This window comes from Otolemur garnettii, unplaced genomic scaffold (genome assembly GCF_000181295.1).
Source record: "Otolemur garnettii isolate 467f Iridium unplaced genomic scaffold, OtoGar3 scaffold00027, whole genome shotgun sequence".
NCBI lineage: Eukaryota > Metazoa > Chordata > Mammalia > Primates > Galagidae > Otolemur > Otolemur garnettii.
Genome location: NW_003852422.1, coordinates 2,575,005 through 2,600,539, shown reverse-complemented (window position 1 = coordinate 2,600,539; position 25,535 = coordinate 2,575,005). Strand labels below are relative to the sequence as shown.

The following is a 25,535-nucleotide window of genomic DNA, read 5'->3' as shown; positions in this document are numbered from 1 at the left end:
GTCTGGTAGCATGATTCCTTCTGATTTGTTTTACTTTTGCAGTTTTTGGCCAGGGCTGGGTTTGAACCCACCATCTCCAGCATATGGGGCTGGCACCCTACTCGTTGGACCTATAGGTGCCGCCCCCTCCTGATTTGTTTTTATTTCTGAGTAATGTGTTGGCTTTTTGAGTTTTTTTCTGGTTCCATATAAAATGAAGTACTATTTTTTCCAGATCTTTAAAGTGTGATGGTGGTGCTTTGATAGGGATTGCATTAAATTTGTAAATGCTTTGGGTAGCATGGACATTTTAACAATGTTGATTCTTCCTAGCCATTGGCATGGTAAGTTTTTCTATTTGTTAACATCTTCAGCTATTTCTTTTCTCAGAGTTTCATAATTCTCTTTATAGAGATCTCTCACGTCCTTTGTTAGGTAAATTCCCAAATATTTCATCTTCTTTGACACAAACGTAAAGGGAATAGAGTCCTTGACTGTTTTTTCGGTTTGACTATTATAGGTGTATATAAAAACTACTGATTTGTGAGTATTGATTTTGTATCCTGAGATGCTACTGTATTCCTTAATCACTTCTAAGAGTTTTGTGGTTGAGTCCCTGGGGTTTTCCAGGTATAAAATCATATCTTCTGGGAGGAGTGAAAGTGTGATCTCCTCTGACCCTATTTGTTAGCCTTGATCACCTTCTCTTGCCTGATTGCTATGGCTAAGACTTCCATTGCAGTGTTAAAAAGCAGTGGAGATAATGGGTAACCTTGCCTGTTCCTGATCTGAGTGGAAATGTTTTCACTTTTACTCCATTCAATATGATATTGGCTCTGACTTTGCTGTGGATGGTCTTATGATATGGAATGCTTCAGGAATTTGCATGTCATCCTTGTGCAGGGGCCATGCTAACCTTCTCCGTATTGTTCCAATTTTAGCATATGTGCTGCCCAAGCGAGCACTGTGTCTATTATTTCCATGTGTCAATTATAGTATGTACCAAAGTACATCAAAAATAAATACCTCGGCATTCAAGTTGTTACTTTTGCACCACCTAAAGTCACTGCAGGAATTGGTGTGTGTGTTGCTTTACGAATCCTGTCTCTGCATATTATTGGTTGCACACTAAAGCCTTCATGCTCTTTGTTGCATTTATCAGCTTGAAGGTGCATGGGAGTGGTGGAATCCTGATTTACTGTCTAGCGCAGGAGCCAACAAACTTCTTTTCTGTAAAGGGCGGTTCTTTGTGCCCTATACCAGTCGGTGGCTTTGTTGGACTAGCCACTGTTCTGATTTCTAACAACATGGGTCGGTTTTGGCCTGTGTGTTGAACTGTCGTTACAAAATGAATCTGCACAGATTGTTTTCTTGCAAATGGCTTGTATGTGGCTACTTCTGTTGAGTTTGTGAGATTCACCCCTGTTTTGTGTAGAGCAGCAGTCTGTTCGGGTTCACATTTGATAGTGTACCCATTTTACTCTTTTTTTTTTTTTTTTTTGACAGAGTCTCACTGTGTCACCCTCGGTAGAGTGCCATCGCGTCACAGCTAATAGGAACCTCAAACTCTTGGGCTTAAGCATTCTCTTGCCTCAGCCTTCCAAGTACCTGGGACTACAGGTGCCCGCCACAATACCTGGCTAGTTTTTTGTTGTAGTGTTACTGTTCTGTTGTTTGGTAGGCCCAGGCCAGGTTCAGATCCACCAACCGCGGTATATGTGGCTGATGCCCTAGCTGCTGAGCTACAGGTGCCGAGCCCCATTCTACTCTTGAAGGGCACTTGTGCTGCTTTTAGTTGCTGTCAGTTATAAAGAGTGCTACTGGGAATGTCTTAAATGTGTCTTTTTGGTGCACATACTTACCCATTTTTATTGGGGTTATACCTAGGAGTATAATTGCTAGATTATAAATTATGCATGTATTCAGTTTGAGTTTATACTGCCAAATAGTTTTCCGGAGTGATTCCAGCAGTTTTCGCCACCTCCAGCAGTATTCCAGATTTCCAGTTGCTCCATACCACCCTTAGTATTTGGTGTTATCTGTTGTTTCATTTTAGCTGTCTTGTTGGGTGTGCACTTTACTTTTTTTGTTTGTTTTTGTTGGGACCAGGAGGACTTGGTAACTTTTTTTTTTAAAAAGGTATTTAGAAATCGTTTCACATGTTTTACATGTAACTTGGATCTTCACAGCAACCCTGTGAGGCAGGACAGAAATTATGGTAAATCTTTGTGTGATGAGTTAGGCTGAGAGAGATTATTTGGTTTGTTGGAGACCCACAACTGATAGTGTGGCAGGACAGAGACTTACCTCAAGTTCTCTGACACCAAGTCCTGTTTTTAATCATTGTCTTCCTTGTCTGTGATATGTGTCCATATTTTAATCTATCTGTAGATACCTGTGTTTCAAGATACATGTTTGAAAAGTGGGACTGAATCTCAGAACGTGCTCTCCACAGCTCTCTGTGGCACTGTTAGTTCTTAGTAAATGTTCAAAGTAAATGTTTGTGTTTTTTCTGTGCTCATATAAATTGTATGTTTGTGGAGATGACAAATAGAATAATGGCAGCAGGCAGAACAAGAAATTATTCTATCTACAGAAAATTATTTGTTTGCATTGTCAAAGGAAGCATTATAAATGCCATATGCTGCCAGATCACAGAGGCCTTGGAATTCACAGTGTTCTAGCTAGAAGGTGGCACTGTAGACACTTGGGGTTTTATTTTGTTATAATTTAGTGTACTGTAGTTCCGTTAAGTTTGGATAATGTATATGTAGGGCCTGACTGTCTATCTACCCAAGTTAAAGTCTTCCTGTAGAAATAAAAAATTATAGGTAATAAAGCAAATATTTAAAAGGCTAATGTTCTTTCTAAAAATCATGAGAGAGCCTGTGGTGATGGGAAGGATGAAAAGACCACACAGATATACCGAAGAAAAAAAAGATAAATAAAAAAATATTAAGAGGACACATAATAAGGGAGAAATAGATCAAATTTGTGTAGGTAACTCTGAGATGGAGGGCATGAGGCAGTCAGACTGGAAGTAGGAAGGAGAGAAATTGATCTTGGAAGCTTCAGAAACTAAGAGAGACTAACAAAGTCAGGAAGGCTTGTCTGTCTTCAAAAGTTAGCACGTGCAAAGCTGACCAACTCCCCACACTGACTGACCTCCTTAAGTTTTGACCTAATTTTCGCAGACCAGACAGACCAGACATGCTACACCTATGCAGTAGGCCCAGTTCCTTCTGGTGACCTCCTCCACATGTTGACCAATGTGTCACAGTCCCTTCGGGGGGCAGCTTGGAGAAGAGCTGCTGTCTTTGTTAGGCACACCTTACGTGCCAGGCTTTGTGAAGCAGAAAGCGCTCCTGGGCCCTAACACTCAGAGTTTTACCTGGTAAAGTCCAGCTGTGATAACCCTGAATGCTGACAGGAGTGGGAGGAGCAGTAGAGAACAGGAGAAAAGAAAGTAGAAGGGAGTTTACAGAAGTAAACAGGAGGGTGCTGTCAGACTCCCAGAGAGGTTGTGGAGGCCAAGAGGGGGGTCAGGATGGGAGAGTGGGAGCAGCCTGTGGCCTGGGTGGGGGTTGGGTGGCAGAGGGGTGCATGATGAGTGCAGAGAGGAAGGAGAGATTTTTATTCAAAATATAAAGATAAAACATTTGAGGGTTGGTGCCATTACTCTAGGAACTGAAACGGATATATCTCTCATTTTGATAATAAAAATGCTTCATTAGAATTTATCAATAACAGATCTTAGATGCACAGGGCGTCAGAGTTTGTCCTGAGAAACAAATTTCAGTGAAATCTATGGGGTGCAGTACATGTAGTAGGTTTTATCCATCTTGGCATCCTATCCTAGAGGGACATTTTGTGTTAAGAGATTGCCTAGGGTCTTTAGATAGAGATGAAAGAAAGCCTTTTCCATTAGGCTTCAGCTGGTTATCATGATTTGCTGGTCCTGATGTGAGAGAGCGGTTTTTAAGATCGCTTGTCTGATCCATTTGGGGAATAGTGTGACTATGGAGGAGGGCGTGTGCTGGGCCATGGGACAGTGGCTTGGTGGACGTTTGTATCAGGGAGCATTCTTTTATTCATTCTGCACAACCAGGAGGTAAGCTTTATTATATGGGGGATAGGAGAGGGACAGCTATTACTGTATTCTGTTGGAATTTTTATTTATGTAAAGAGTTATATTGATTTTGAAACCAATATCCAAATTACTTTTTCTGAAGACAAAGTGCTCAGACATTTTCTGGTGATTGTATCCTACAATCAGTTTTTGTTTAATTTGATAGTAAATTTAGAGTTCTTGGTAGCAGAAAGGGTGAATAGTTGAAGCAAATGGTAGTCCTATTTCTATCGTAAGGTGACTGCTTCGGTAAACTACCTTAGGCGTCTGCATGTGCGTCCCCCTTACACCTGTGAAATCTCATGATGCTTAACCCCTGTCTTCTTGGGAAGCAGAAGCACAGAGCTGAAAATTAATGTTTGGGATGAGCTCTTAGATCTCAGAATGGCTAAATGTAGGTAGCTTTGTGCGTATTTTGCGTGTGTGGCAGGTAGTACGTAATCTGAATTGGGAGACAGGAATGTTTCCCAAAAATCTCATGTGAAGTTCTTGTTTTAGCTGTTTTTAAATGTTCAACAGTCCTCTTGAGGGCTGTCCTGTTAAGAGGCTGCCATGTATTTGATTGTATCTATCTTAGATCACTAGCCCCCTGAGGAATCCGATGGCCTCTTGGCTGCAGACATCTCTGGAACGTGCAGGCACATGGCCTGTACATGCACTTTCAGCAGGGTCCGTTATTTCCTGCAGCCCACCTGTGACCTCTCTCGGTTGTCAGCCTCACCTAAGGATGTGTTAATCTAGATTTTTTCTGAACAGCACATACTCTGGGGACCAGACGTTTGAATCAACTTGAAAACATGATGGAGGGAGGGGTTAATTTTGAGGCCTAAGACTCTGTCTAGAAAAAGCCAACTGAACAGAAGGAAAGCAAAGGAGGTGCAGGCAGTAGAGGCCAGAGGGCGGTTGGACAGGGTGGGCCTTCCCCAGCAGGGGAGCACTGCCTGCACACAGCCCAGATCCCCAGCAGAGGGAGAGTCTAGAAAGGCTGTGGATTGCCAAGTTGTTAAGCTCAATATGGACACTAAAATGTGTTTCTTTACACTTTACATATTATAAACAATGTTTTAAGGTTGTCTTTGAACCAAATTAATATTGTATTATCATTGTTAGAAAAAAGGGACCTACTGACAAGTAATTTGTTATATTTTTGAGCTTTCTTAAGGAGTTCTGCTTTCTTCAGATAAAAAACTTTTTCTGGAAAAACTTTTAATTTATAGGGAAAACAATGTCAGCTTTTCAATTTTTTTTTTTTTTTTTTGAGACAAGAGTCTCAGTTTGTCACCTTGGGTAGAATGTCCTGGCGTTGTAGATCACAGGAACCTTAAATTCTTGGGCTCAAGAGATCCTCTTGCCTCAGCCTCCCAAGTAGCTGGGACTATAAGCCCTCACCACAACGCCCAGCTAATTTTTAGAGATAGGGTCTTGCTCTTGCTTTGGCTGGTCTTAAACTCCTGAGCTCAATAGATCTACCTGCCTCAGCCTCCCAGAGTGCTGGGATTGTAGGTGTGAGCCACCATGCCTGGTTAGCTTTTTGATTTTAAATGTAAAGTTCCATGTTTCAGGATTATCTATCAATTGCAATAAATTAAGTTCTGTCTTATTTTGGGGGAACATATTAAGTAGTTTAAACATAGAGACTGTGAGATTTGTTTTATTCTGCATCCTGACATAACTTTTTAATTTTGCATTTTAGAAATTAGATTAAAGAACACCTTTATGACTGCATTCAGCCTTTAGGGTTAGAGCACTTGCTAGTGAGTTCTCAAAACACAGTTTTTAACAGATATTTTTCTTGTCCCTTCCTGGCCCTCAGATCATTTCTTACCGTACTATAAACTTTCTCAAAGGGAATAGCATATCACTTGATAGGATCTAGCAATCATTTTGTTTGGTCTGGGGAATCGTAATTTTTGCTATTAGTTTCAGTGCAGAAAAGTTGAAAGTACTGTCTTTGAACAGATTGTGAATGTGGTTATTGTGTGTTTTTTTTTCTTAGTGGATTAATATTTGTTATATATGAAGCTTCAGTCTTTTGAATTACATTAGTACTTCTTGAACCTGGAATTTGCCTTTTCTGGAGGACGTGCTGTGGTGGTGTGAAGCTGCTGCTCTTGCATCTGGGCCACACCTCCCCTTCCCCTGGCTGTCACATTCCTCCTGGGCCAGGAGACTTTTGACAAAAATTAGAACGACAGAGTGTTTTCTCAAAGCAGAGATTTAAAAGTTTATAGAAAATTTACCATGTGGGCTTTTGAGAAGTAGGATCTTTTTTGAGTTACTTGGGTCTTAAGTTTAACCTAACCCAGCCTTCTCTCAAACTTTTAATGTTAATGTTTTTGTCTCAGATTTGATAGTAAGAATTATATGGAACACATTTCTAGTCTTTGTATAGATAAGGTGTATTATATATTTATGTCCAAATTACAAGATTTGGAGTATATTTACTTATTTTAAAGAATTGTAGAGATTTAGGACATCTTTGTTTTATGACATTCCTCAGTTTTGTGATTATACGTCTTTTTTTTTTTTTTTTTTAATGATTAGTCTTATTTGCAAGTATTTTTAAGATGAAAGCCATTTCTCTGGGTGGGTTTACAGAAACGCTCTGTAAAACTGAGGATTGTCCAGGACATTGCAGCCCCTTCTCTTCCTAAGTTAGGGCTGTGAGAGAACAAGGCTTTTTCTTGCTAATTGTCTTGTTTTGTGGCAGTTTTAGTAGATAGCTTGATTATGAATTAGCATTTAAATGCTTCAGTGTGGATTACTGATGGACTCAGAGCAGTTTAGAGGAGACACACCTCCCTTGTTTGTAATGACTTTGAAACAATGTTAAAGAGGTTTGCAAGGTTTAAGGTACATCCTGGTTTATATGTGTGGGTCTATCTGTCAAGCCTCAGGAATTTAGTCTCAGGTTTGTAAGAATTTTACTAACCAGAGCCAATAAAATTCTGTTGTCCCAGTTTCACCATCTGAATGCTAATTTTAGAAGAAAGCATGACCATTTTAAACATTCAGTCTATCATTGATTTTGTCTAAAATCTCTCATAAATCTCTGACACATCTGGTTTTTAAACAATAGCCAAATAATTTAGTTTTATTTCTATGATAAGAATAGAGCTGGTATTTATTGTTTATACTTATGTGATTTTATAGATGGAGTTTTAACATTGAATGCGGAGAACTCTAATTATGCCTATCCAGGCCCAAACTTCCATAAATGTGAAATCTGTCTGCTGTCTTTCCCCAAAGAATCCCAGTTTCAACGCCACATGAGGGACCACGAGCGCAATGACAAGGTATGTATGTTCAGGAAAGGGGCCGGGAGCACGAGCATTGACACTGGAGGTATTGTAAAAATCAACACTTACAGCCAAATATTTTCCTATCATTTAGGTCCTAAGTTGTAGAACGTTTCCTATTGTACCAGTGACTATTTTGGCATTTTTGCAGTTGCAGTTGTAGTCCCAGCTATCACCAGGTGGAGAGAGCGAGAGCTCACCCCCCACTCCGGTCACCTGTGGAGGTGGAGAGAGAGCACCCAAGGGCCCCTGTGGATTTACCAGGGGACAAAGAAATGTTTTAGAAATGTGGCTTTTTAAAATAGTTTCTATTTCCTGTATGATTGAGCAGAGTTGGTATATTTTGAAGTATTTTTCTGCAGTAGGGACTTTTACCCTTCAGTGGCTTTGCATTTTACAGTGGTGTTCTGTATCTCAGCAGGAAGCAATGCTGTCTTTGGTGGAGATTTGAACCCAGTTTTGCATTTGTAGTGTCTCTCGTGGGATATCAAGAATTTTAGTGTCTTTATGGAATAATTTGCCTGATAGATGGAAAATGCAGTTAAAACTAGAATTAAAGTAGTGGTTGTTGACTTTTCTCTAGGTAGGAAAATGTAAGCCATGAATCATTTCAGGCCAGAAAGATACCAGGGATCTTCCCACTAAAGAAAAGGGGTTTAGAGCACGTGAGATGATGCTTTAAGTACAGGATGTAGCACAGACGCTAATCTGGTGTCTAATGCCACTGGCATTATTGTCTCAAGCTGACTAGTGCAGACACCAGTGCCCACTGGCATTGTTTCCTCAAGCTGACTGTCTGCAGATACTTTCTCCTTCAATACTTCAGAGAGGAGCTGGGGGTTACCTTACCTTCCTATAAGCGGAAGAAAACCTTCTGTTCTGGGAAAATTTTAGACCGAGATGAGCAACTCTCTTAAAACCTAGTAAAAATTGATGTGATTACTTTATTTGAAGTGATTTTGTTTGTAACAGTGGAGTTGGTCAGAAATAGAAGGGAAAAAGTCCAGCTTACTAAGTTGAAGTTTCTTACATACACTTTCCTAGAGACCACAGCTGATACATTTATATGCATCATTTCTTATTAGAAATATTTTCTACATGTTTGCGTTTTCATTCTTAGAATCCTTTGAGAAGTTCATTTTGCATTTATTGACTTCGTGTCTGGAAGAGACTTCAGAGGTTCTTTCGTATCTGTAGATTATGGTACTTACTGATATTTTTATAACATTTATTGAATAGTGTCTGTGGAAAGATTATATTTTAGTGGCTTCCTTACTTTTCTTTACTTTTCTTTTCAAATAGCCACATCGATGTGACCAGTGCCCCCAAACGTTTAACGTTGAGTTCAACCTGACACTTCATAAATGTACCCACAACGGGGAAGATCCTACCTGCCCTGTGTGTAACAAGAAATTCTCCAGAGTGGCTAGTCTCAAAGCGCATATTATGCTACATGAGAAGGAAGAGGTAATTATCATTTTGCATATACTTTGTTAACTGGTTGTTCAATTGCATCTAGTGATTAGGAGGATTTTAGCTATAAAGTGGTTTTAAAGGCCTTTGGTCTAGATTTTTAGGAGCTAATTATCATTAAATTTGCCTTGACTAGTCTCCAGTTCAATGATAAAAATGTTTTATCATGGTTAATACCTTAGGATAGAGACATTTTAATATGGCCACATTGCAGAGCCCCCCCTTCCCCTTTTTTAAAAAAAGAAATTAACTTTTTGTAGGGTTCTTCAGGGCCAAAAGTAACTTTTCTGCTTCTGAAGATAGAAGGAAAATTTCCGTGTTTGGCTGTGTCCTCTGACCCTAGGAAGTCTGAGAGAAGAAGAGGAATCACTGTGGTTCACAGCACATCAGTCCCCCAAGGTGAAGGTTCCAGCAGAGGTGCCGGCTGAGTTCTAGGGACAACCCCAAAGGTGATAGGGCCACAGTGCTGGGGGCGGGTGGGGCTGAGCTGAAGTGCACATGGCTTTTGCTTTAAAAATGTGCTCTTCCTGCTTGCTACCCTTCTTAGGAAAACACAAAAGTAAGAAGGAGAAAATAAAAGTCATCTCTAATTCTGAGATAATGCTGGTCGCTATTCGATGTATTTCCTTCCTAAGACAGGAAAACAGGTAGATTGTTTAAATTGTATGTACAGATGGTCCTTGATTTAGGCTGGTGTGAAAATGATATGTGTTTGGTAGTGGTGTTGCTTCTCCTGTGATGCTGAGGAAGCCCAGCCCCCTCTGGCCAGGCATTTGTGGCTTACACTATTTTTAGTTTGCAGGGGATTTATCAGGACTTAATCCCATCCTAAATCAAAGAGAATCTGTATAAAATTTATATCCTAAAATTGAATTCATACTTTCTGCATAGGTTTGGATATTCTTTTTATAAGTGACTTTAATTTTAAAATAATTTATTTTTATCTTTTAAAATCTTATATACATAATTCATGTTTATTTTGGAAAGAGTTAGAAACAAAAGTAACATTAAAAGTACCCATAACGACTTATGCCTATGACCCCAGCACTTTAGAAAGCCAAGGTGGGAGGATTGCTTGAAGCCAGGAGCCTGGACAATATAGCAAGATCCTATCTCTACACAGAATACTTGTAGTGGAGTTTAAAAAGGTTGAACTCATAGGAACAGAGTTAAATAGTGTTACCAGAGGCTGAGGGGGGGAGGATAGGGAGGTCAGAGGCTGAAGTGTCTCTTTTGGACTGGAGAAATAAGGGCAAGAGCTCTGTTATACTGCAGGGTAGAAGCACAGCTAATAACAATGCATCCTATGTTTGAAATTTGCTAAGAGGGTAGATTTTGAGTGTTCTCACTACAAAAAAATATTTTGGTTAGTAATGTATATGTTAAATAGGTTGATTTAGCCATTTCACAATGTATACATATGGTATATGTATATCAAAACATCATGGTATACGCCCACCATAAATATATATATATAACTTTTACTTGTCAATTAAAATATAATTAATTGATATTTTGTAATATGGTCAACTCTCACTGGGGTTAGGTGATATGTCAGGGTGGTTTTGATTTGTATTTCTTTGATAATTAGAGATCATGAAAAATTTATGAAGCATTCATAATCATACTATTTCAGACTTTAAATACATGCTTTCCATGTGTGCTTCTATGTTTAAAATATTTTTAAAATACAGAAATAGGATTATGCTACTGTATAGACTGCCTTTTTCCCATACTACAGAGAGCACCAAAAAAATTTTAATAGTCACATTTGACTTCTGCAATTACAAGAGATATAAGATATATTATACTGTGTAAGGTAACAAATGTTATTGGCATATGTCAAGTATTATAATTTTAATAGTTTATTCATTTCCTAAAGTGTGTATACATTTTTGGCCCCCTCTGTATACTATAAATATGTCCTCCTTCTTCTCACTTGTTATTATGAGTGTTTTCTCATTTCAATATTTTATTTTATTGATTGATTGATTGTTGAGGATTTGTTGAGGGTACAGATAACCAGTTTACACAGTTTGCATTTGTTATGTTAACGTCCCTCTGATAATTGTGTCGCTCTTCCAAGAGGTTGTGTGACACACTCTGACCCCCTCTCCCTTCTCCCTCCATCCCTCTCCCCACTCCTTTCCCACACCCCTCCCCATGTACTACGCCATCAATTGTCCTCATACCAGAGTTCAGTACTTTGGATTCTTGCTTCTTCATTCTGTGTTGCTTTACTAAAAAGAATGTGTTTCAGCTCTATCCAGGTTAATGCAAAAGATGTAAAGTCTCCATCTTTTTTAGTGTTTGAATAGTATTCCATGGTATACATATACCACAGCTTGTTAATCCATTCCTGGGTTGGTGGGCATTTAGGTTGTTTATACATTTTGGCAGTTGTAATTGAGCTGCAATAAACAGTGTAGTGCAAGTGTCCTTATGGTAAAAGGATTTCTTTTCTTCTAGGTAGTGAGATTGCAGAATGAAATAGTTTTGAGTTTTTTGAGGATTCTCCTTACTTCCTTCCAAAAAGGTTGTATTAGTTTGCAGTTCACATCCATGCCAGCATCTGCAGCTTTGATATTTTGTAATAGGGGCAACTCTCACTGGGGTTAGTTGATATGTCAGGGTGGTTTTGATTTGTATTTCTCTGATAATTAGAGATTATGAGCATTTTTCATGTGTTTGTTAGCCATTTGTCTGTCTTCTTTAGAGAAGGTTCTATTTATCTCTGTCTCCCATTGATCTAAAGGATTGTTGGCTTTTTTATGTTGATTAATTTGAGTTCTCTGTAGATCCTAGTTATTAAGCTTTTGTCCAATTCATAATATGCAAATACCTTTTTCCATTCTGATGGTTGTCTATTTGCTTTAGTCTCCTTAACTGTACAGAAGCTATTCAGTTTAATTAAGTCCCATTTTTTAATTTTTGTTATTATTGCAATTGCCACTGACGCCATCTTCATAAAGTCTTTACCCCTCTGATGACTTCAGGTGCTTTCCCTGCATTTTCTTTGAGGATTTTTATTGTTTCATCCCTTAGATTTAAATTTTTTATCCATCTGAATCAATTTTAGCGAGTGGAGAAAGGTGCAGGTCTAGTTTTTTAAATGTGGTTATCCAGTTCTTTGAGCACCATTTATTCTTTCCCCCAGTGTATGTTCTTGTGTAGCTTATCAAAGATTAGGTAGTTGTAAAATGTTAGTTCCATCTCATGGCTTTCTATTTGTTCCAAAAGTCAATGCCTCTATTTTTGTGCCAGTGCCATGCTGTTTTGATCACTATGGCCTTGTAGTACAGCCTAAAATCTGGTAGGCTAATGCCCCTGGCTTTGTTTTTATTCCTAAGAGCCGCCTTGGCTATACAGGGTTTTTTCTGGCTCCATACAAAATGAAGAATTATTTTTTTCTAAATCTTGAAAGTATGATGCTGGTATTTTAATAGGGATTACATTGTGCTGTGGCGTCACAGCTCACAGCAACCTCAAATTCTTGGTGTTAAGCAGTTCTCTTCCCTTGGTCTCCCAAGTAGCTGGGACTACAGGTGCCTGCCACATGCCCAGCTGTTTTCTCATTATAGTTGTTATTGTTGTTTGGCAGGCCTAGGCCAGGTTCGAACCCTCTAGCCCCAGTATATATGGCTGTTGCCCTAGCCACTGAGCTACAGGCACCGAACCTTTTCCTGGTTTTTGTATCAGGGTGATACTTGCTTTGTAGAATGTGTTGGGGAAGATTCCTTCCTTCTCAGTTTTTTGGAATAATTTTGTAGTGTGGGTATAAGCTCTTCTTTGAAGATTTGATAGAATTCTGGTGTGAAGCCATCTGGACCAGGGCTTTTTTTGGTTGGCTTATTTTTTGTTGTTTTTATTGTTTCCTTAGTCTCAGTTATTGAAATTGGTCTGTTCAAGAGATCTGTTTCTTCTTGGTTAAGTCTAGGGAGAGGGTAGGATTCCAGATATTGATCCATTTCCTCCACATTGTCAAATTTCTGGGGCATAGAATTTATTGTAGTACTCAGAGATGACCTCTTGTATCTCTGTGGCATCTGTTGTTATTTCTCCTTTATCATTTCTGATTGAGGTTATTAGATATTTTGCTTTTCTGTTTCTAAGTAATTTGGCCAAAGGTTTATCAATTTTATTTAGTTTTTTGAAAAGCTAACTTTTTGTTTTGTTAATTTTTGAATGATTCTTTTGTTTTCAATTTCATCCATCTCTGATTTAATTTTGGTTATTTCTTTTCTTCTGCTGGGTTTGGGATTAGATTGCTCTTTTCCAATTTTATAAGATGGTTCATGAGCTTGATGATGTGCTTTCTTTCTGTTTTTCAAATGTAGGCATCTAAAGTGACAAATTTCCCTCTTAAGACTGCTTTTGCTGTATCTTACAGGTTTTGGTAACTTGTGTCTTCATTGTTGTTATGCTTGAGGAATTTAATGATTTCCTCTTTTATCTCTTCCTGAATCCAACTGTCATTCAGAATAAGGTTATTTAATTTCCAGCTCTTTGTGAGGGGATGAATGTTTTTGTTGGGAGTTGAGTTCTATCTTTATTGCCTTGTTTTCTGAGAAGATACAAGGTGTAATTTCTATTCTTTTAATTTTGCTGAAGTTTGATTTATATCCTAGGATGTGGTCGATTTTGGAGTACGTACTATAGGCTGACAAGAAAAATATATATTCATTAGCTTTGGGATAGTGTGTTCTGTATGTGTTTGTTAATCCCACACTTAAGAGTCACACTTAAGTCCTTTGCATCTTTGTTTGTTTCAGTTTAGGGGATCTGTCTAGTTCCGTTGGAAGGGTGTTAAAGTCCCCAGTACTGTGGTGTTATGGGGTATCATATTGCTCAGAGCCATCAATGTCTGTTTCATAAATCTGGGAGCATTTAAGTTGGGTGCATAAATATTTAAAATTGAAATTTCTTCTTGTTGTGTTGTTCTTTTTTTTAGAGACAGAGTCTTACCTTATTGTCCTCGGTAGAGTGCTGTGGTGTCACGGCTCACAGCACCCTCCAACTCATGGGCTTAGGTGATTCTCTTGCCTTAGCCTTCTGAGTAGCTGAGCCTGTTACAACACCCAGTTATATTTTTTGTTGCAGTTGGCTGGGGCCAGGTTTGAACCGCTATCTTTGGTATATGGGGCTGGTGCCCTACCCACAGAGCCATAGGCACCACCCTGTTTTCCATCCTTTAACCCTGAGTATCGGTTTGTCCTTCAGGATTAGCTGTGTCTCCTGGAGACAGTATGTGGATGGCTTGTACTTTTTTATCCTATCAGTCAGCCTGTGCCTCTTCAGTGGTGAGTTCAGTCCATTGACATTTATTGGGAGAACTAATAAGTGAGGGGAGTTCTACTCATTTTATTTTGTGAAAGTCTGTTGTGTTATTTTATCCTTTGGGCCATTGTGGAAACTATGTTTTGTCTTTAACTTCTGGGAGTTTACTTTGCTCGTGGTCCGTTGTGGTGGTCAGTGATGAGACTAGGTCTAAGTATTTCTTGTAGAGCTGGTCTTGTTGTGACACATTTCCTCAGTGCTTTTTTATCCTCAAAAGATTTGATTTCTCCATCAATTTTTAAGTTTAGTTTAGTAGCATACAGACTTCTGGGCTGAAAATTGTTTTGTTTAAGAATGTTGAAGGTGGATGACTAGGTTCTTCTGGCTTAGGAAGTTTCAGTTGAAAAGTCTGCTCTCATCCTAATGACTCTGCCTCTGTAGGTCAGTTGGTGCTTGCTCCTGGCTGCTTGCAGATTTTTTTTTTTCATCTTGACTTTGGACAGGTTCATTACAATGTGTGTTGGAGAGGCTCTGTTTAAGTTGAGTTGACTTGGGGTTCAATATCCATCTGAAAGGAGAATGTCGGGGTCTTTAGTAGAACTTGGGAAGTTTTTTTTTTTCATGGTCTCCAGTAGGGCTTCCATTCCTTTGGGACAATCTTCTTCCCCTTTAGGAATCCCTATTATTGCTATATTTGAATGCTTCATGGAGTATCGTAGTTCTCTAAGTGCCTGTTTTGGTTTTTCTCTCATCTTTTTGGTGTTTTTATACTCTAGCTCTGAGGTTCTTTCCTCTCCATGGTCTGACCTATTTTTGATACTTTCTACTACATCTTAACATTCCCTGATTGTTGCCTTCATTTCCTTAAGTTCTCCTATATCATCGGGAGGGAGGGTGATTGGTGGGGTCACCTCTATGGTTTATTTTACAAGAGTTCAAGTGAATCTTTCTAAAAGCAGAGTATGAATGTCTTAACTCAATAACTGAGAAAATGACATGAAGGTTATGTTAACCAGTTTGATGAGAGCATTTCAAAATGTATATGAAAACAGCACACTCTACCCCATGATTGCATTAATGTACATAGTTATGCTATAAGAAATAAAAAAAAAGTTCTCCTATATCCTTTCTATACTCTACATATCTCTTTTCTGACTTTTGGTTCTGTCTTTCTATTTTCTTGTCCATTCCTTTTATTGTCTTTTCATCCATATTTAAAATTCCCTTTCTGTCAAGTTCTTTAATTCTTTATAGATAAGAGTCTTCTGCATAGCTGCCTCATGGTCCTTTGGGGGAGTTCCTGTTTTGGTTTCTCATGTTGCCTGAATTTTTTTGTTGGTTCCTCCTCATGTGTTCTTTCTTTTTGTTCACCTTCTTGTCCTCCTTTTTCCTTCTCAGGGCCTCCTTTGTTCAAACAGAAGTCCTTGCTCTTGATGACTATTTGTTCCAGTGTGTTACCAGGACACCAGGTGGCACTGTGTTTTTTTTTTTTAAGGAGATAGAGAGCATAGCCAGCAACTTCTGTGGTCCTGATTCCAAACTTAGTTGCCTTTGGTGATCACCTGATTTAGACCCTGCTGGGTTGGGATTTTAAATCTCACACAAATCCTTACTGTGCAAATCTCACAGTGCCCCCCACTGACTCCAGTTCCTATGGAGTCCCTCTGCCTATCCCAAGCATGGAGTTCAGATCCTGGTAGGCAAAATTAAAGTGCTTTAGGCCCCACTAAGAGCTTCTCCCAACCTTCCTGTAATGGCAACCCCCCAGCTGCCAAGACCTTCCCAGTATGGGAAATCTAAGGCAAATCAACTCTAACTGGCATTCAAATCTGTTTGCTGTTTACTGGTCAAGTCTACCCACTATTGCAAGCTTTCCACTCAACGCACAGCTTCCCCCAAACTGAAAACTCTGGAAGGCTTCCTCCCATCTGGGACCTCTCTAGGGGGGCAACCCATCCCAGCTGGTTGCAGTCACTTGCCTAATTCATCAGATTTCCACTGCTGTGGATCCTACACTGTATCCAGCTCACCATTTCCTCACTATGCTCCCTGAGCTATGACTCTGGGTAAGGTCCCTGCACCATGTATGGCTGAGTTCTCTTCTTCCCCAGTCATTCTAGAAGAGCTCAGCTGAATGATCCTTCTGGTCTGCCATCTTGCTCTGTCCCCCTCCCACCCCATATCAATATTGTAAATTACTTTATTAATGTTTTCAGCATCTAGACTTACAATAATATTTAATCATTTTAATTATTGTTTAGCAGTCATATTTATATTTTGTCAGTGTTATAAATTTTATAATACATCTTTGTGTACAAATTTTTTTACAAATCCATTTTTTCCTTAGGATGGATTTCCTATAGTTGGATTTAGTGAATTAGCAAACACAACTTCTTTTCTCATCTTCTTTATGGACTGCCACATTACATTTTGGAAAGTACATTCTAATTTATACTTTCTCTTGCAGAGTATAGGAATGCCTGCATGTCTCACTCAACTATAATGCTATTCAAACATGATCATAGTTTTATTTTTTTCAAAAGGAGAAAATTTATTAAATGATGGTGGGTTAACATATTTTGGAGTAAGTACTACATACATGGCAGAAATTGAACAGTAGAGAAGGGTTCAGAGAATGGAAAGCCAAGTTTCCCTTACATACCAGACTTCCCATTCCGCTCCCCTGTTGCTGCTTCTGTTAACTGTTTCTTTTGTATCCTTCCAGGGACATTCTGTGATGTACCGGTCTCTGCTAGACTGTTCCCAAACTTTTCTTCAGTTCACTGCGTCTTAAGTGTGATTTCACATCTGTTAATCATAGAGGGACCTCATTCTTTTAAATAGATGGATGGGTATGTTTGTGTCTTGATTAACAGGTCATTGTTAGGTGTGTAGGTTATTTGCAGCCTTCTGTGTATGCAGACAAAGCCATGGCGAGCACATCCTGTTATAAGTGTTTGGTTTCTCAGGATGAGTGGGTTAGTAGACTAGGGGACACTGTGGATTTCACTGCTACAGGGCTGGGGGTGGGTGCTGCCATTAACTAGAGAGTAAGAGGCCTGGGCTACTGCCAAGCACCCACAGTGCACAGGGCAGCCTCCAGCACAGACAGTGATCTGTCCCCAGATGTCAGTGTGAGGTTGAGGAAACTCTGGGCTTCTAGAAATATAAGATCAATCTTATAAATGGAATTGTTAGATCGAAGGATATATGAATTTAAAAGGTTGATACTGCCAAATTATTTTCCAAAGAAGTTTATCATTTTATACTCTACCCAATAAATAGTATATGAAGATGACCATTTCATAATGCTATTTTCAAAACTCTGCATGGTAAAATTTGTCTTTTCCAGTCTGGTAATTTTAAAATGGTATGTTTTTGTTGTTTTAATTTATATGAGGTTGAACAATCAAGTTTGCCACCTCATCCTGAAAAAGTGCTGCCTATCTCATTGCTGAATGTCATTATGGTCACTCCGAAGTGTTCCTCTTGGCCATCTCACCTAGTGAATCATTATTTGTTATCACAGTAGGTAGTGATGGCAAGTCCCTCTAAGTTTTTATTCTGGAAATTTTTAAACCTACACAGGAATTGATATTTGCATAACATTTCTCTGGACTGACCAATTGTTGCAGTCTGCCAGATTTTAACACATCTGCCTCTGCCTTTTTTGAAGTGTTGATGTAAGCTGCAGATATCCTTACAGTTTACCAGTAAATATGACCAGGATATATCCCCTAAAACTAAAGACACTTTTACTCGTTTTCAGAAAACAAAATCACACTCAAGAATTTAACATTGGTATAATAATTCATTTTCAGAGGATTCTCATCTGGAGGGGAAAAGAGTGACTTACACAAGAGTATGCCAGGCCAAGGAAGTTAGTTTTGACCAAAATATACTTCTCTTTTGACTCTACAAGAAAGGGCAGTGATCAGGTGGAGGAAGGGTGCACACGTAAGAGGTCCCGGGTGGAGATGGGGTGCAGGTGTAGGAGGTCGGGGGTTCTCAGGTAGAGATGGGGTGCGGTGGAGGTCACCATGGGTAGTCTCCCAGCCTTTTCAGACTGATTTTCTTAGTGTCTTAGCAAGTTTTCATGGGCTTCAGGCAAAGCCAAGTGCTGTGTTTATGAAATAGTTGAGAGTCATAGGATGTAATAGATATTTATGTCTTAATAACGTAGCAGCCTCTGAAAACTGTTAACAGACACACATGGGGATCACATGGCTTTTTCATATCCTGGGATTTCTTATCCTGCAGTCATTTTCATATTAATATCATAGTAATTTTCGTATTATTTTATATTAAGATGGATTTCACCCATCGTTGGTTTTTAACCACAGTACCTGGGGGAACTCGCCTTCACAGAATGATGATGTTATGAAAGTTAAGCTAGTTTTTATTGTATTGGACCAGTGTCAGCACTGCTTTTCCCAAGGGCATGTAAACTATCCCTAGGTCCCCTTCCAAGTATGCCCTGGAGCCTGGGGGCTTCTGTTCATGGTGAGGACTGAGGTTGCAGATCCTCAGTTTCTTTTTTTTTTCTGAGACAGAACCTCAAGCTGTCCCCCTGGGTAGAGTGCTATGGCATCACAGCAGCTCACAACAACCTCCAACTCCTGGGCTCAAGTGAGTATCTTGCCTGAGCCTCTCAAGTAGTTGGGACCACAGGTACCCACCACAATGCCTGGCCATTTTTTGGCTGCAGCTGTCGTTGTTGTTTGGCAGGCCCAGGCTGGATTTGAACCCACCACCTTAGGTGTATGTGGCTGGTGCCTTAGCCGCTTGAGCCACAGGCGCCGAGCTGATCCTCAGTTTCCCTGTGAAGTGGGGACATTGTTCTGTCTTCACAGGTGGTGGTGGCCTGCAGGAACTGGAGCAGGTGTGGGAAGCCTGTTTTGGAGTATGGGGGCAGAGCTTGAGTGGGGCAGATGTGTGGACTGCCCAGCAGTGTTGAGACTCCACCTGAACACGGGGTCCCTTCTATGCCCAGCTGGCTGGGAGGGGTAGAAAGGCTGGTTCAGGGAGGTTGGGGTTCATGAGGCATGTATAATGGAGTAACAAGGGAGTCAGGAGTGTGGGGACAAGGCCAGAGGGTTGAAATGATGAACCACGTGTCTGGGTGGGGAAGGGTCACTTGGCTGCGTGCGCTCATCCTCTAGGAGGAGACAGGCTGGTGCCAGGACCTCAGGGGTCTGTGCACACTGCATGTTCTGGGCAGTCACCCAGGGGGATGACAAGGGTGGAGATGGCCTTCTGAGCCCTCCACATAAGTCACTAGAACAGTGAGATTTTACTGTCTTCTGTTCTAGTGTTTTTTCACTATGTGTTTTTAAAATTTATTGTCATTTCCTTCGTAATTCTAAGGAGAAATAACGGTCAGTTACATTTCCAGAAGCTATCGCTTAGGATTTTATACTTAAATTTCGGATTCTTTCCTTCATCATGTTTTATTTTTTACAGATTTTGTCCATGTTCTTTCCCAGATCACTCTCCACAGTGGAGCTCATAGTCCTCCACTGTTTCCTTCCTGTGCTGAGGTCCCTGTTGCTGTTGTGATTATGTTGTAATCCCCTGAGGTGGGACCCCTCATCTGAACTCTGTCAGCCTAGTCCCTCTGTTCTGTTTGGGACCCGAACCTCCAGCTGTCTTTGTCTCTCACTGTCGTGTTGTAAGAACTCAAATGTTTCATAGCTTCTGACTCCTTGCTAAAGTTTTTCCAAAGGCTTTTGAGAAATGACTGTTCCTGAAGTCACCTGCGTTCATGTTGTGATGACTAACCCTGCCCTGGCTCCCTGTGCAGCACCCAGCAGGTGCTCTCTGATCAGTAGGTGGTAGCAACAGAAGGAAAGGCTGCAGGAGCTGCAGGAGGCTTTGCTGCACTGCGGAGGGAAGCGTGTGTGTGTCTCAGTGTAGGGTGTCGGGAAGCTTGTCTGTGTGGAGGGAAGCGTATGTGTGTGTCTCAGTGTAGGGTGTCGGGAAGCTTGTCTGTGTGGAGGGAAGCGTATGTGTGTGTGTCTCTGTGTAGGGTGTCGGGAAGCATGTGTGTGTAGATGGAAGCATGTGTTTATGGGGGGTGTAGAAAAGCATGTCTGTGTGGAGGGAAGCGTGTATGCTGCCAGAGGAAGCGACCTGACGCCTAGTCGCTGGCCTCAGTAGTCTCACTCTGAGTTTAAGATTTCATAGGAGCAAAAGGAAAAAGGGCTTTTTTATAAGCACAAGAACCAAATATGGAAAATGTGTTGGCAATGTATGAAACGTAGGATGTCCTTATATTGTTTCTCGGACGGTTGTGTTAGTACCTCTCTTCCCCTCGTGATCTGCGGGGGGAGAGCTGGCAGAGCCACCTGCCCCTGGGCTTGTCCAGGCCCTTCCTTGGTCTTGCTTCTATCACGTGGCTAAGTGACAAAGGGAGGAGGAGGGTGCACTCCTTCTTTTTAAAGGCGTGATCAGAAGGTGATTACCAGTCCTTCTCGTATCCAGTCGTGTAGAAAATCGTCATCACTCTGGCGAGCTGGTGGTTAGGAAGGTTGGGAAGTGAGTGTGAGTTGGTCAGCCGTGGGCCCAGCTGCAAGTGCAGTGCTGCACGAGAGTAAGATAATGGGACACAGGAACCAGGGACTCCCCGTAGGTTAAAATGGGGCTGTCCATTTTGTTTGATTTTATTTCTCTGTTAATTGATTTGAATATTATTTATTGGTATAACTATAGGAATAATTTTTGACCTTTAGTTGCATTTAAAAATAACCTGTGTGGATCTGGCTAAGATGGAATGGCCTCATTCTCTCAAGTGTCTCTCTTAAAACTACAAATCCCAGAAGATAACCCAAGCAGTAGATACAGAGAGACTCTGAAAGGGGAGAGGACAGTGGTGGACAGCGGAGGGACTTGAGGCTTGAGGGGGATGTGGCAGTGAGGTCCCTGGGCTTCCCTTTTCCCTCGTACACCTGGACAAGGTGCTGGAGAAGTTTGTAGCCTTCAGCCAACAAGCGTAGATGAAAACCACACTAAGAAAAGTTTTGTCTAATAGCATGGATCTCTTTATGATGTTCACCCTCTTCCAGCCAAATAGTAACTGAAAAATCGCTTAGTAGGACTGCGTGAAGGGTTATGTTCCACCGCTTCTCATAGCACATTGATCCTCCAGATGCTTGAGACCAAGCTGGAGCTAACATTGGACCCCTGTCCTGGCAGAAGGAGGCCTCCCACAGACTCCTGTCTGATGGTATTGGCAGAGCCAAGGAGGAAGCCTACTTCTTTCTTCACCTAGCAGAGCAGGTGGTGTTCTGATTCTCCTGCCAGAGTAGGGTCAGTGGGTCCAGGAGGCAGCTGAGCCTTCGCTTTGTCAGCAGTGAGACTGAACCAGGTGATGTAAGACAGACCAGCCTGAACTGTCCTTCCCATTCCCTGGGGGCATTGGGGCCCTGCGAGTTGAACCTTTACCCTAGCTGTCCTCATGCCTCATCTGGAACAGGTGATTGCCTGCCTAAAGAGAGCCCAAGATTGTCTCATAGCTCAATACTCAAAATGTCTGGGATGGACACAGGGCATCATGAAACCAAGAACCAGCACTATCCTCCCTGGAACACAGAAAGACAGCAGGTACCAACACTGAGATGGCCCAGATGTTGAAGTTACATGACAAGACTTTCTTTTTTTCTTTCTATTTTTTGTTTATTTATTTTTTGGCTGGGGCTGGGTTTGAACCCACGACCTCTGGCATATGGGGCCTGGTGCCCTACCCTTTTGAGCCACAGGCGCTGCCCCTCTTTCATTCTTTTTAAGACCGAGTCTCATTCTGTCGCCCCAGCTAGAGTGCAGTGGCATCATTATCACTCACAACAACCTTGAATTCCTGGACTCAAGTGATCCTCCTGCCTCAGCCTCCTGAGTAGCTGGGACTACAGATGTGTACTACTATACCTGGCTGGCTTTCTATTTATAGTAGAGATGGGGTCTCAGTTTTGCTCAGGTGCATCTTGAACTCCTGACCCCAGGCAGTCCTCCCACCATGGCCTTCCAGAATGCCAGGATTACAGGCATGAGCTACTGCACCTGGCCCTGACAGAGATTTTAAAGAAGCCATTGTAAAGATGCTTTATGCTGCTTGTCTTAAGACAAAGAAATAGGAGGAAGAAATAAAAGAAAAAAGAACCAAAGGGAAGTTGTAGAACTGAAGAATCTAGTGATTGACATAGAGAACTCAGTGAAAGGGCTGAACTGTGGAATGGGGAGGACCAGAGATAGCAGGTGAGCGTGGAGACGCGTCAGTAGAAAGGACGCTGCTGAACAGAAAATAAATGGACAGGTGGTTTGTAGAGCGTCCAGGACTTGAGACAGTAACCAAAGACCCAGTGTGGCACCATAGTCATCATAGAAGGGCAGGACAAAGAGTGTGGGGTAGAAAGTACATTGGAAGAAGTGACGGTGGAAGTGACTCAGATTTGGCAAAATATGCAACTTGCAGATTTAAGATGCTGATTGGATCCTGAATAGGATAAACCCAAAGAAGTTCACAGCACGACACACTATAATCGAACATTTGAGAGCTAAACACAATAAAGAATTTTGGAAGACAATAGGGAAAAATAATCTGTAACTGAAGGGAAACATCAATTCTGATGTCAGCAAATTTCTCATCGGAATCGATGGAGGCAAGGAAAAAAATAGCACAACACTTTCAGTTGCTGAAAGAAAAGAATTGTCAATTGCAAATTTTATATATGGTGAAATTACTCTTCAGGAATGAAGGGGAAATAAAGACCTTCACAGATGAAGGGAAACTGAGTTTATCACCTGCAGACCTGCCCTTAGAGATCAGTAGAAGTTCTCCAAATAGAAAGGAGGTGAAATAGGAGACTGGGAACCTCAGAAAGCAGAGAGGAGAAGGGTGTGGTGGTTAATCTTTTATGTTAAGTCGGAGAGTGTTTTTAGGTGAAATTAGATTAATGTTTAAATCATTGAACTTTGAGTAAGCAGATTGCCTTCCATAGTGTGAACGGGTCTCATGCAGTCAGTGGAAGTCCTGAATAGAACAGAAAGACTGGCAAACCATAGAGACTGTGGTATGTTCCACATGTCTGGTAAAACCCAGAGCAGTGTCCAGGAGGACCATACAGAGTGATGCATGCAAAAATACTGTAAACACATTAAAATCAATTCTAAAAAGTTCTAAAAAGTAATCTAGAAAGTCAAGTAAAGAGAAACAGAAGAAAAAGAAACAATAAGCAGAACAAATAATAAAATGACCAATTTCAGCCTTCATGCATCAGTGATTACTCTAAATGTGGATGGTCTAAATAAAAAGTTAAAAGACATTGGTGGAGTACGTTAAAAAAAAAAAGAAACAAAACCATTGCATGATTAACAACATATTGTCTCTGAGAAGCTTAAATGTAAAATGGCCCTACACAGTTCCTGGTATATAGCAGGATTCAACTAGTGACAGTTGTTGAAATTACTACTTCTTTCAGTTCCTGGGATCCTCAGAAGAGCCTTCTGGGAAAGCAGTGTGGTTTGGTAGAAGGTGCAGGCAGGTTGGAGTCTGGGGAGGGGCTATGGCTGCTCCCGGGAGAGTCAGTGAGATGAATGTGGGTGGGCATCTCATCTGCTGCGTTCAGGGAGCTGGAGGCGGGGCAGGCAACAGTGCAGTGCCCTCAGAAACCTCGGAGATAGGACCATGGTTGCCTGCGGTGGTTAAACTCTGAGGTCATCTCTGTTGGATTGGGAAAGTGAAAAGTTACACTTAAAATGGATGCCTTTGCAGGTGGCACTTGTGGCTCAAAGGAGTAAGGTGCTGGCCCCATATGCTGGAGGTGGCAGGTTCAAACCCAGCCCCAGCCAAAAACTGCAAAAAAAAAAAAAACAAAGTATGCCTTTGTTGCATGCAAAGCGTGTGTCATTAAAACTGATTTTAACACAACCTGTGACATCTCTTATTGTATGGTCCCATGAACTCTAATTATTTTTTAATCTTTAAAAAACCTTTTTTTTAAGGACCCAGTAAGGAAGGAGTATGTAATTAACTTTTTATTTTAAGGTGTTCGATTTTTGAATTTTTACTTTTAGAATATTGTAAGCTCATTTTTTACTTATTGAGATTAATTGTCTAAAGTCACTACTTTATCAAAGTAAGTCTCAAAACCAGAGAAGTAAACCAGAAAGATAATTGTTGTTTTAAAATCACTTAGGAATATTTTCTTAAAATGTATGTAACCCTTGAAATTCACATTATTTATGGAGTTAAGTCATGTCCCTTAAGGGCTGTGGCAGGATGTTTGGAGACCCAGCAGAGGTGGCCCCCCATGGAAGGCCATTCACTTTTTTTGAGACAGCGTCTCCCTCTACCACCCTGGGTAAGGTTCTGTGGCAGCCTAGCTCACAGCAACCTCACACTCTTGAGTTCAAGGATCACTCCTAGTAACTGGGACTGCTGGTATCCACCACAGTGTCCGGCTAATTTTTCTATTTTTAGTAGAGATGGGGTCTTGCTCTTGTGCAGGCTGGTCTTGAACTCCTGAGCTCAAGGGATCTTCCTACCTCCGCCTCCCACAGTGCTGGAATTACAGGTGTGAGCCACTGAACCCAGACTGTTGTTCACATTTGTTGATCATCTTGGCCGCATGTGCAGACGAAGTGATAGGGACCATGTCCTGTCCGTGAGGAGGGAAGAGCAGCATTTGGGGAGTGGGTTTTAGGCTTATCTTGTGTGCTGACCACCATTTGAAGTCAACAGAGGTGGGCTACTTTAGGAAGAGAGAATGGCTTCTGAGGAAGCTGGGGCAGGAGTAGGACCAAGTGGTGGGTTGCAGCGTGGCCAGGCAGGCTGGGCCTTGGTGGATGGGCACTGCCCTCCTAGTGCCTGGGAGGGCCGTGCAGGGAGGGCAATGTTGAGGCAGGTGGCATCTGTCACATTGTGATACCATCAGCAGGACAGGAGGTGACTTAACTGGCCAGCATCCCAGGGTTAGCCCAGGATACTCTCTGCTTCAGGAGGAGAGACCCAGTGTGAACTCTGAGTGTGAAGGCAGTAAGGGGCAGGTCTCATATCCCAGTGGCCTGCACTGAGCAGAGGTGTTGTCGGCAGTGGGGAAGCAGAGGGACGGTGATGCCCCTCTGTAAGATGCCCTGTCTTGGCAGTGGCTGGGAAGGGCTTTTGATGCTGTGCCCGCCACCTGACCAAATTGTGCATGAACTAGGCTATTTCAGTCACGTAGTTCTGACGGATGTCTGAGTAATATCTGTGTCCCCTGAGATGTGTCAGTCTGATCATCTGGTAAAAAGCAAGTGAGGAGAGAATGGGGGTGAGGCAGGGCAGTATCAGAGTAAGGTGGGAGATGGGATGAGAGATCAGAGAGAATGGGGGTGAGGCAGGGCAG

General features: G+C 41.3%; 1 protein-coding gene and 1 non-coding gene across 2 annotated transcripts in view; one reads left to right on the top strand and one right to left on the bottom strand.

Annotated features, from left to right (window-relative positions):
- Positions 1-837: 837 nt before the first annotated feature.
- On the bottom strand, positions 838-944 carry LOC111724861. Its single transcript, XR_002773072.1, has one exon. It is a non-coding gene; the product is annotated as a U6 spliceosomal RNA (small nuclear RNA).
- A 3,054-nt stretch (positions 945-3,998) lies between these two features.
- The window catches only part of ZNF236 (zinc finger protein 236), a 110,797-nt gene continuing 89,260 nt past the window's right edge, over positions 3,999-25,535 (top strand). Inside the window, exons 1-3 of the mRNA XM_023512359.1 lie at positions 3,999-4,090; positions 7,224-7,404; positions 8,710-8,874. Of these exons, the coding sequence (XP_023368127.1) occupies positions 3,999-4,090; positions 7,224-7,404; positions 8,710-8,874 (438 nt within the window). The remainder of the gene's footprint in view (positions 4,091-7,223; positions 7,405-8,709; positions 8,875-25,535) is intronic.